Raw genomic sequence first — 12,380 nt, forward strand, 5'->3', positions numbered from 1 at the left:
GGAATCTAATCCTGAAAAGTATGAGGTGATACACTTTGGAAGGAGTAATTTGACAAGGAAGTATTCAATGAACGGCATGACACTAGGATGCTCTGAGGAACAAAGGGACCTTGGCGTGTGTGTCCATAATCTCTGGAGGTGGAGGGGCATGTTAGTGGGGTGGTGAAAAAGGCATACGGGACACTTGCCTTTATCAATTGTAGCATAGATTACAAAAGTAGGGAGGTCATGTTGGAGTTGTATAGAACCTTGGTGAGGCCACAGCTGGAGCACTGTGTGCAGTTCTGGTCACCACATTATAGGAAGGATGTGATTGCACTGGAGGGGGTGCAGAGGAGATTCACCAGGATGTGGCCTAGGATGAAACATTTAAGTTATGAAGAGAGGTTGGATAGACTTGGGTTGTTTTCGTTGGAGCAGAGAAGACTGAGGGGGCGACCTGATCGAGGTGTACAAGATTATGAGGGGCATGGACAGGGTGGATAGGGAGCAGCAGTTCTCCTTAGTTGAAGGGTCAGTCACAAGGGGGCATAAGTTCAAGGTGAGGGGCAGGAGGTTTATGGGGGATGTGAGGAAAAACTTTTTTACCCAGAGGGTGGTGACGGTCTGGAATGCACTGCCTGGGAGGGTGGTGGAGGCGGGTTGCCTCACATCCTTTAAAAAGTACCTGGATGAGCACTTGGCACGTCATAACATTCAAGGCTATGGGCCAAGTGCTGGTAAATGGGATTAGGTAGGTAGGTCAGGTGTTTCTCATGTGTCGGTGCAGACTCGATGGACCGAAGGGCCTCTTCTGCACTGTGATTCTGTGATTCTGTGAAATATGTTCACTTCATCTCCACACTCCAGTTATCAATTTCTCAGGACTAGGGAAAGCAGCACAAGCCATGGCAAATGACAGTTTTAACACTGTATGAACTAGATGCAATAATATACTACCTAACATTGATGCTGCTATCTTAGCAACAGCCAGGTTTTAGCTGCATTGCCACTATGTCCCTACAGTGGAGCCATAGGGATCAGCACAGTCCCAGGTTTCAACCTTGATCTGTGGAGGATTAGCTGAGCTCAGGAAGGTCAGCCTTGGGTCCAGCAGGAAGAAACAATCAGGCTGCACACCCCATTCACATTGGCGCCCTGCCAAAAAAGTGCATGGATGGAATCATCAGGTGAGGACGGGGACTGAGCTTGACTACAATGGAATTCTTTGTCAAATATGCAGCCTACACTCACTGCTTTGGCTATGTATGAGAACTGGCTTTTAGGAGGGCATAGAAAAAAAACAGGACACACAAGAGGGAAGAAAAGCGTAACTTACTTTTATCAAAGACAAAGTTCTTCCGTGTCTTCTCCAAAGAGACCCCATTTTGAAACTGCACCAACATCGAATCAACGAATGGATCAATCACAAACTAATATGTTTAGAATACTTTATTATGAGTATGAATGATTAGCAGTTTATGATTCTACGTGATCCATTTTGCCCAGTATATTGGTTTACACTCAGCATTTCTGATGTTAATAATGGGCTTGGTCTCTTTCCATCAATCGAGAGTTCAAGGAATGTCAAAATTGCTGAAGGTCACAGCTATGCTTAATCAAAGTTTTACTAGCAAAGGATCTAGTTCATTGCACTAAATTTAACTTCTCGCTATAGATGGGCAGCAATGAGACCAAATGAAGGTGGGACAGCAGTCTATAAACGTACAGGAACCTGGTCGGAATGCACACAAGCCCTGCTACTTCAGCTGACACAGCAGGTATGTTTAAGGACAATGCTTTTCCTCTGTTGTGTATAAGTGTGTATTATTTATTGTTCAACTGGAATTGAAACACAAATTACTCATCCGTTTAAAAGTGTCCACTACATTTTAGGGCATTATTATGAAAGGCATATATTTTCTTTTACAATTGAAAAATTACTTGATAAATCTGAAAAATTTACGGTCTCAGTTCTTGTGCATTGCAAAATGCAGTTGTTCCAGGCGCAAAGTCTGACTTTGACATCTACATGGCTTAACTCAGCTGAGCTTCAGCAACTTCTGAAATCTCCTGTTGGTTGTCCATGAAATGACAATGGCAACAATCGTGGATATCGACTGGGCCGTGCTGACCTTTCACCTCAGAGGAAGGCAAGGGGACATAATCATCGCTTGCCCATGTGACGTTTCTAAAGTATGCATCAAGCCACGAGGAACGGATGATTGACTCACCAGTACACTTTCTCCAAATACTTCTCGTTACAATTGCACCTTTTTTTGTCACCAAATGGAATCATTGTGGACGGAGGCACGAAGGGAAAAATACAGGTACGGTGAATTCTAGTTAATCTATGAAGCCACAAGAACATTTTACCTGAGCTCTTGGCTCAAGCAGCAACAAGACTGCAATCTCACTGGGACCACTGGAGGGTGGCCCGCAGCATATGGGGAAAATCGTTTGCAGGACCCACATTTACAGAATGACTTAAACCACTGACCTATCTGTGGAGGATTCTGGTGTCCTAAGCCGTCACGGCCAAAGGAGACTGCATGGAGATCCTGTGACACCTGTTATGGGCTGTTTTAATTACATGCAATGTATCCGCGTCGCCAATCAAGGGCAGGCAGATTCAGTGTCAGGCTGTTTTCTCTCAAAACTTTTTCAGCTGGTCTTGTACTTCGACACTCCAGTAAGTAGCAGTCAGTAAGGAGATGCTGTACTTCATGGACCACTCTGCCTTCTACTGGTAGGGCAGTTATCAGCAGACAATTCCTGCTAAAGATTTTTAAATTCAAACTCCTCAACTAATTCATGCAGTGGATATATCTCACTTATTGGAGAAAAATAGGGAAGCAGACATTCAACGACATAAAACCCAAGCTTATTTTGTAAGAGTCAGATATATTTGACATAAAAGTATTTGATTGGGTGCTTCCGTGAATTGTACATTAAATATAAACTGTTCATAAGTAACTTGAAAAGATGTATTCTTTATTCTAAAACTAATATTTATTCAAGCGGAAGTGTACATCAAATAAGTATGTTTATACTGAATTGCATTAGCCAAATGGTACAGTAATTACTGTTCAAATTGTGCTTATTTTATATTGCTAATATCTATGTTTAAGAATAATTCAAATCTGTTCAGTTGCATAGAGCATTCATCTTATAAAGTAAAAAGGGTATTTTTAAATAATCCTTCCTCTTGGTTTCAAGTTCTCGTTTAGCGAATGCATTGAAACACATTGTTTCAGTCTACGTTGCCTCTGGAATTTATGCACACTAAGGTGAGGGAAGTTGACCATAAGACCATAATACGTAGGAGCAGAAGTAGGCCATTTGGCCCATCAAGTCTGCTCGCCATTCAATTAGATCATGGCTGATCTGATAATCCTCAAGTCCACTTTCCTGCCTTTTCCTCATAACCCTTGATTCCCTTACTGATTAAAAGCCTGTCTATCTCAGCCTTGAATATACTTAACAGCCCAGCCTCTACAGCCCTCTGCGGTAAAGAATTCCGCAGATCCACTACCCTCTGAGAGAAGAAATTCCTCCTCACCTCTGTCTTAAATGGGTGACCCCTTACTCTGAGATTATGTCCTCTGGTCCTAGATCTTCCACAAGGGGAAACAGCCTTTCAGCATCTATCCTCTCAAACCCCCTAAAAATCTTATATATTTCAATAAGGTCGCCTCTCATTCTTCTAAACTCCAATGAGTACAGGCCCAACCTACTACAGAATAGAACCATCTAAGTATCAAGCACACCCAAGTCAGGTATTGCAGTTTACTTTATTACAGTAAAGCAAATCACCCTCTACTCTGGCCCACCAACATATCTCAGCCCTGAGTAGCCCAAGACCCCCTGTAACATTTTTTCCACTACTCTCACGATTTGCCAATCACAGACAGCTTGATTTGGTGAGCCTGGTAAACTGGATTGAGACTCCACTTTTCAGATGGGGCTCTTGCAGCCTATCAGTTCCAGAGTTCCAGAGATGAAAAACTCTGCGTAACTCACTGTGCTACCCAGTCTATAGTTAGAGCAGTACCAAAACATTTTAAGATTGGGATAAAGTTAGCTTATTGGTAAATACATGCCCCAGTATGGTACTGAACCATACACATTGGGATAGTCCCAGTTCAATCTGATATATTTTGTTAAGTGCAAAGTTAGTGGATATTAGTTGAGACACAAAAAGGAATGTTACTATTGGCCACAGTACTCTAGGGCTAGGGAGAGCAGAAAATCAGCCAGATTCCGTACGCTTTTTGGCTCTGATTACCTTTGAGATTAGTCCTACCCTGTGTTCCTAAGAAAATTGAGATTTATAGCATCTGAGGCTCCATCTACCTATTCAATTGGACATGATGGATCCCATGGTATGGTTCAAAGAAGAGTAGGGAAGTTATTCCAGTGACATAGCCAATATTCCTCCCTCAATCAACGAACATCAAAAACAGGTTAGCTGTTCACTGTTGCCGTGCACAAATTGGATGTTGTTTTGGCTACACAAGAACAATGAGTGCACTTTAAGAGTAATTTGTTGGTTCTGAAGAGTCTTTAGAAGGCCTGAGGATGTGAAAAGCACAGTATTAAATGCAAGCCTTTCTTTCTCATTTATTTAATAATGTACCGTGGTTTAATATGACCTTCAAAGCTTGTTTCATTGCCTTAAGGAGTCAGGGAAAAATTTACGAGTGGGTTTCATTGAATTTGGCCACTCCATCCACCATTTGTCTTACTGATGGTAGGGAGGGTGATAATTTGCACTGTCAATTTGATCGTTTGAGCATCTCTCACTTTCTGTTTTTAAAGTTCATATGTCTAATCATTCCTGGTGGAACACATACGGTTGTCGATGTCTGGCTGGAATGGAATAAGGCTGGATTCGCATACCCACCCACCATCCTCCCCAAGGTTATCTAACTCAACGCTTATTGTTAAGCTTCACAGCAGCCCCTCGAGTTAGATACTGGAGGGTAACCAGCACCTTTGGAACTACATCCTAGGATTAGATGGGACCTTCTCCGAACACAAAGAAAATATGGGCTAACTCAGTACTCACAGTGAGGAAGCTGTTCTTAAGGGGGCCATGAGGTTGGAGGTAGATCTGCAACATTGTAGCCCCAGCCTCCTGCCTGTGCTTCCCGGAGATGTGACTCTCCATGGGAAGCATAGAATTAACTCTCGGGAGTTGTAAGAAGCCAGTCTGAGATTAAGATCAAATATTCTGATCTTGATTTTAAGATAAAATCAAATCTATTATATCTTCACCTGACCCATGGACTAATCCATTTCCAGTCAATAAAATGTGAATTTTTAGCTTTACTTACGTTTTCTGAGGTAAGATATTATTTCATGTCTTATTTTGTAGATCTAAATTTGAACCCGAGCTAACCACGGATTGAACTCTCTACTATCCTTCTCTTGTTCATGCCTTTTTATGAATCAAATGAGCAAAGACAGATTAACTACCCTATTAATATAAAAATAAATGAAAAATTAAAACATGCTTCCTGTTACTTCAGAAAAGGTTGGTGATCTTGGAATTAACATCATAAATATTTCCATTCATAAGAGTTTGGCAAAAAATATAAAACATTTTTATTGCACATTATAAAAAAATATATTTTTAACTTTACCATTTACAAGATGCACTGCAGCAACTCACCAAGGCTCCTTCAACAGCACCTTCCAAACCCACGACCACTACCATCTAGAAGGACAAGGGCAGCAGGCACATGGGGACACCACCACCTGCAAGTTCCCCTCCAAGCCACTCACCATCCTGATTTGGAAATATATCGCCATTCCTTCACTGTCGCTGGGTCAAAATCCTGGAACTCCCTCCCTAACAGCACTGTGGGTGTACCTACACCACAGGGGCTGCAGCGGTTCAAGAAGGCAGCTCACCACCACCTTCTCAAGGGCAATTAGGGATGGGCAATAAATGCTGGCCCAGCCAACGAAGCCCACACCCTGTGAACAAATAAACAAACAAAAAAATTATGGCAATGTAAGTGTCAACATCTGATAATAGAAAATAGATAATAACACCAACTTTATAAATTTATCTAACATTTCAAGGTTGCCCCCTACTTCAGATTCCCCTCCCTCTCTGTGATTAGAATTCAATTTATATTTTACAATTACAGATAAATTTACAACTGTAATAATTTATACATGTGACAAATGAGCAACACGGCCAACAGTGGTGGGGGTGGTCGGGGAGGGAGCTGAAGAGAGCTCAGTCAGGCTTCTGAACTCAAGGCATCCATCATTCCTGGCACATTTCTCTGTTTCCTTTCTGAATGTAGCATATTTCTTCAAATGTTCTTACAATAGATTTGGCCTATCCTCATCCAACATGCCTCCAGTTCAAGGAGGGATAGGGAGTGAAAGTTAACAAGATGACTTGGGCTGTGCCATTGGCCAGTTTGGGCAGGCTGACTCCTCAGCACAGCAGCGCCCAGGGAAGATGGAGAAGGGGAGGGGAGAAAATGGATGAGAAGGTTAGGGTTAGGAATGATTTAGATGAAGGGAATAGAAACTGGTACGGTCAAGAAACCATGAGTTAAGGTTAAATTTCTTTGTTTAGATGTGTTCTTGAACGGAGTACAGAATATGTTGAAACATCAGTCAAAGCTGAATGTGTTCCTGGTGAACACAAGTAGATGTGTATAGGTTTATATTTCGTCATAGTGTCTCTTCTGCTTAGTTGAAATGGTCTGGAAAGGCCAAAGGCCTTTTATTATTCATACAAACATACAAAAATATGAAATAGGAGCAGAAGTAGGCTATTTGGCCCCTCGAGCTTGCTCTGCCATTCAATAAGATCATGGTTGATCTGTTTGTGTTGCAAGTTCCGCATTCCCATCTACCCCCAATAACATTTGATTCCCTTGCCTAACAAAAAGTTATCCACCCTTGCTTTAAAAATATTCAATGACCCCGCCTACACCACCTTCTGAGGGAGAGAGTTCCAAAGTCGGAGAACCCTCTGAGAGAAAGAATTTCTCCAGCTTATGCTTTTATGAAAGAAATTGAAGTTTCCAACAAGTTAATTTTTCACCCTAACGTTGAATCAGTTGGTGGGCTATTCAAAAAGAGCAAAATGTTTCAGACCCAACCTTTTCAGGCCATTCTATTTATTTCGCTGTATATGTGAACATTGCGTGTCCTTCTTCTCCCCAGCCTTCCCCATTTCTTTTGTTCTGTTCAATTTTAAATGCTGTTCATATATTTTAGCTCTAAGGAAGGGTTCTACACTGAAATATTGACTTGTGTCCTGTCAACAAAAGCTACCTGACCTGCATGTTTCCAATATTTTCAATTGTGTCTCAGGTTTCCAACATCCAAAGTATTTTGGTTTTACCTCCAGTCTCAATTTTCCTTTAACTCAAAATTTGAACGCGTCGGAAGCTGGTAGTTTGGCTTAATTAGAGCACAAATATTAAATCACGGTGACAAATGTTCAGCCTTAATTCACTGTTATAACGACCACAAGATAAATCTTTCAAAAGGAAATAACAGTCTTTTTTCTTTACACAGGAAAGAAGCCCTTGTTTCATGACTTGGTATCTGAATGGATGAAGAATGAAGAAGCTCCAGAAATATTAAGTGCGAAGCCAAATGTTTTAGAAACCCAACGGGGAGTAGAATTGAACGTGTGCATGCCAATAAAACAGATTCTGGTGAGCCTACCAGGATTATGAACTCTTTGGATAAGTGGTGTGCAGAAAAACCAAGGATCATGCAGGGACGTCCAAAACACGTGGATGGTTTTAGTGATACGTCGAGTGCTGGAAGCATTTTGGATGAGGCGGATAGAGAAGTAAGTAGACTCACGGAGCGTGCTTTTAAGAGCTTGTGTGTTGCAGAAGAAGGCATCTGTAATGATTTGGATATATCCAGTTGTCCATCAGCTGTCAGTGTGAATCAGGCAAGTGACTTCCCAAGTTCAGACAGGAGCAAGCTCTCTACGGGCGAATTGAAGAACTGCAATAAGTCATCGAAACTAATCCAAAAACAACCAAAAGAATTACCTGACACATTCCAGGAATCAACAGTACAGTGTTCTGTCGAAGAAAACGACGCCAAAGGTAGCACAGGAAATGGTTTCCCAAAGGAAACAGTTGGATCAAGTCAGAAACCGTGCAAACACAAGTCAAAAGTTTCCTCTTTGATTGAAGCATTTGATCAAAGCGATAATGATTTCACAGGAGACCTCACCTTGACTGCAAAACAAGCTGTGAGTGGACACTCTGAATTAGCAGAGGAAAGTGACGTTAAAAACATTGCACAATGGGACACATCAGCTGTCATCAACATGCACAAAGAGAAATCAAGCTTTTCGGCTGCTTGCCAAGAAAATTATTGGGTTAACAAGAAGCAACTTTCACCAAGAAAAGGCAGAAAAGCCAATATTTTCAGCTACACAAAAAGTGCACAGCACAGAAAGCTAGGTCACCCCACTGACTTGACAATTCTTCAACATTCTAGTAAAAAATCAGATGAAAGCCCATCTGAAAAAGCCAGCAAGGTGAAGAAACCGGATTTAAAAAGCAATTTCCTTCACAGTGAGTGCAGCGCGTTCAAATCCTGGCAAGATCACAGTAAGTTTCTGTTTGAGGAGGATGACCACACTGAAGGTGTCAGTCTTCAGTCCAGTATACAGATGCAGAACTTGTGTGATGATATTATCAGTTGCAGAAGGGCGCATTCACTGGTACAAGTGCAGTCCCCAAATGAACTCAGAACTAACACAACACAGAAGCCGGTTAACTGTTCGCCCAGTAGCAAGGATTCAGATTTTCGCCCATTTACGCCTGAAGAAAATAATTATGGTGTCAAAGAAAATGCTGAGCAAGGCAATAGTTTGCAGGTAGTTAGCCCTGAAAAGAATAGTGGCGGTGCAATAGAAAATGGGGACGAGGAAAAAGGTTTCCAGCTGTGGAGAAACTCAAGAAATCCACAATTTAAAAAGCAAACGGATTCAGAAATTGCGAGTGGGGAAGTTGCATCCACAGAATGCCACCTTGCAGTTGACCTTAAAGAAGCTCCAACATTGATTGAACAACTTCCTCGAGAGGAGAGTCCGACTTTCAGTATTTCAAAACTCCTAACACCAAGTATTGTCCACAATGCAAATGGAACAGGCATGTCAACAAACCAGCCAATTGTACTGACACCTCCCCTGATTCAACTTCCTGTGACACAGGGGAATGAGCTTAAAGGACGTACTGATTACCAATCGCGTGATAGTTATAAATCCAAGGCTTCAAGCCTGCTGTATAACCTCAAAGATGTCAGGAAACGAGTAAAATCCACCTACTCATCTGCTGTCACTCCACAGAACCTTTCTGAGCAAGGCAAAAACAAGGACCACGTTTTGCAAAACATACATCGAGCCAATGAAAGAACGGCTTCTGCACCTTTAAGGCTGGACAATCAGGAACACTATATGGGTGACTCCAGTGAACAGGAAAAACCTGACAAAATGCCCAATGCCAAAAATACAACACCTAGTGCTGGGTGTCTCAGTAAAGTTGCAATAATCCATAAAGCTGAGCCAGACACATGGGAAAATGATGACTATCTCAACTTAAGGTCCCCACAAACAGTTAAAGAAGCAGGTACTTACCCCGCTTGGCGAACCAAAAAGGCGAGGCCTCAATCTGCAATGATAGCAACGGAAATTCATGCGGAGGGGGGCTTGGACAGCAAGGCTGCATATCAGCTGAACAAACTCAATCAAAAGAGGGAAACAGATTGCCCTTCTACAACTTTACAGGAAAAATCAGTGTTGGCAAGAAATAGCCCAGAGGCAGTGCAAGAAAAAGCAGAAGAGAAACAACATCGATTCCATCGCAACAGAAAACCTGAATGTCCCTTGCTCAGCCACATGCACAAAGCCAACTGCCCAAATGAAAATAATTTCAGAAAGCAAGGTGACAAGTTGGCATTACAAAGAGCAGAAGACACTTGTCGACCAATGTTGGAAACGAATGTGTCAAGCAATGAGATATCTTCTCATTCTGCCAAAGAAGGCAAAGTTATGCAGGACTTTAAGTCACCCAACCAGTCCTATTTTGCCTTAGGCGATGATTGCCAACAGGATGCAGAACGTGTGATGGTTGACCACTCAGCTGAGAGGTGCACGGCCGGCAATGCCAAAAGGAGTTTTTTGAATAGTTATCCTTCAGCTGAGGCGCTGAAAGATGTTGAAAAGAATGAGTTGCAATATTATGCATTGAGTGACCCAGCTGCAAATTTTGAGAGGAAAGACGAGAATCAAAACCTACCTATGGAGTTTCAGAGTCATCCCCGAGAGAAAATGCCAAGAGATTCAACAGGACATAGAGCAAAAGACAATAGCCCCTTGGACATGTTGTGTGAAGAAAAATTCTACAGCATTTTTTCAAAGCAAGAAGTACGAGGACCAGGAAATAATATCACCAAGTCGCCAAGGCCTACTATGATTAAAATCAAAGACAACATGTTGAAAACATCCCCAGTAACTAAAAGTACAAAGCCAGCTATGCCCAAATCAGCACCTGAGGGTGGGGATGTGAATACTTTAAAGGAAGCACCAAACATGTTTGTGCCAGAAGGAAACCCAGAATGTGACAAACTTGACCCTGAGGAGATGGCGCCGGGCAGGGTGGCAGCGATGAATCTTCGGCCAGACTCAACATGCAGTATAGATACAAAAGCAGCAGGGAAACCTCCCGTTGTTCCTCCGAAATCTGAAAAAGCATTACGCCGAGCCAAAAAGTTGGCCACCAGGAGAAAAAGGACTGATAGCAAGCAGAAAAGGCAAAGTGATGATGACACGGAAACCAATATGGCTATCTCAAATGCGCCAGCGTCTCCCCCACGTGTACCCATATCACAAATGCCTATTGTTTGTTCTCCGGTACCTACACTGCCAACCGATTCGTGTGTTATTCCAGCTGTACCCAACATCATGGCGTTAAATAGTACACGGCCGATTGCATCCGTACACTCATTTCCATTAAGCCAGCGAAAATTGCTTCAAGATCCTGAATCTGGACAGTACTTTTTTGTAGATATCCCTGTCCAAGTACAGACAAAGACATTGTATGATCCAGAAACTGGCAAGTACTTCCAGGTGTCCATACCCTCAACAGGTCAAAATGCATCACTAGATTTTTTTAATAATTCCTATGTGTTATATCCTGGGTTTCTGTCCTTTCCTTTAACTTCAGTATCAGCCATCAGGCCACCTTCTCAAATGTCAGCACCAGCAATTCTCCTGGACGTACAGGAAAAGGAGGAACCTTTAAATGAATGGACTAACACTGACTTGAGATGCACAGGGGAACCATATATTGAGACACTTTTTGATCCTCATACTGGGTGCAGGGCAGGTATTGAAGATGAGACTCAGTGCAGTGCAATGAGCAGTCAGCTACAACCAGGAGGCCATAATTTGGAGTTAATTGTCTTGGGGGATCTGGAGGATATTGCCATTGAAAACAATTAGCAAAAGGTAACGCAGGCTGTGACAATTCCATACTGAAGGAATCTCAGCATTTTAAAGAATACATCCATGTCCGTAGAATAACTCAGAAACGACATCTGGAGTGGTTCATACATGTTACTGCTTTGTAAGCTGGTTTATAATAATTCAGGTGTTAAACTAGATGTGGCATCAGAAATTGGAAAATCTAATAAAGAAGCAAATGTATATAAAATATGTATCATTTCTTAATGACAAAGGAAGTGAGTTAACAAGCGCAAAATGGGTGGGGCTTCATCAGTTAGGTGACTAAAGCACACAATATATCTCACGCTTCAGAGGGGAATTTGCATTCTGTGATTTTTTCCCCCCCCATTATTTTAGCTTTACCTCAAGGTTTACATGAAGTGACATTAACATATGTGGTTTTGACAAATTGAGGATGGTCTCGGCTAAAGCAAGAGATGACATTATTTTTAAAATTTGGTTTGATCTTATTAAATAAGGAGTGCCATGTTGATCGTAATGTAGTCCCATGTTGTCTGTTGCCAAGTGTTGGCACCATTCGATAAGCCTTGCACCAAAACGCAATCCCAACGTGACAAATTTCAGCACCTTCTCCAAGACATGTCAACATTTATTCACCAAATCATCACCCAATCAGGACATCTTAAATTTGGAACGTAACTTAAAAACTGCTTAGATTTGTGTCGACTGAAATGCACATGTAGCTCTCAAATACTCATCTTGGGAGCTGACCTGTATAACTCCTAATTGATAACGTTCTGCAGCTCCAAATTCCTGTTGCATGTATCTCCACTACACAATGCTTTGAACATGGTGCAATTTTATCCCATATATTTTTCAGAATGCACTTGCACCAAAAATAATAACTAAAATTGTAATTTCT

The 12,380-nt window shown here is 41.8% G+C and overlaps 1 protein-coding gene across 1 annotated transcript; it reads left to right on the forward strand.

Moving 5' to 3' along the window:
- The first annotated feature begins 1,655 nt into the window (after positions 1-1,655).
- On the forward strand, positions 1,656-11,705 carry c27h10orf71 (chromosome 27 C10orf71 homolog). Its single transcript, XM_078530736.1, has 2 exons — positions 1,656-1,760; positions 7,537-11,705. Exon 2 carries the CDS (start codon positions 7,697-7,699, stop codon positions 11,492-11,494), a length of 3,798 nt encoding a protein of 1,265 aa, XP_078386862.1. The 5' UTR covers positions 1,656-1,760; positions 7,537-7,696; the 3' UTR covers positions 11,495-11,705.
- Positions 11,706-12,380: the final 675 nt, after the last annotated feature.

This window comes from Cetorhinus maximus, chromosome 27 (genome assembly GCF_964194155.1).
Source record: "Cetorhinus maximus chromosome 27, sCetMax3.hap1.1, whole genome shotgun sequence".
NCBI lineage: Eukaryota > Metazoa > Chordata > Chondrichthyes > Lamniformes > Cetorhinidae > Cetorhinus > Cetorhinus maximus.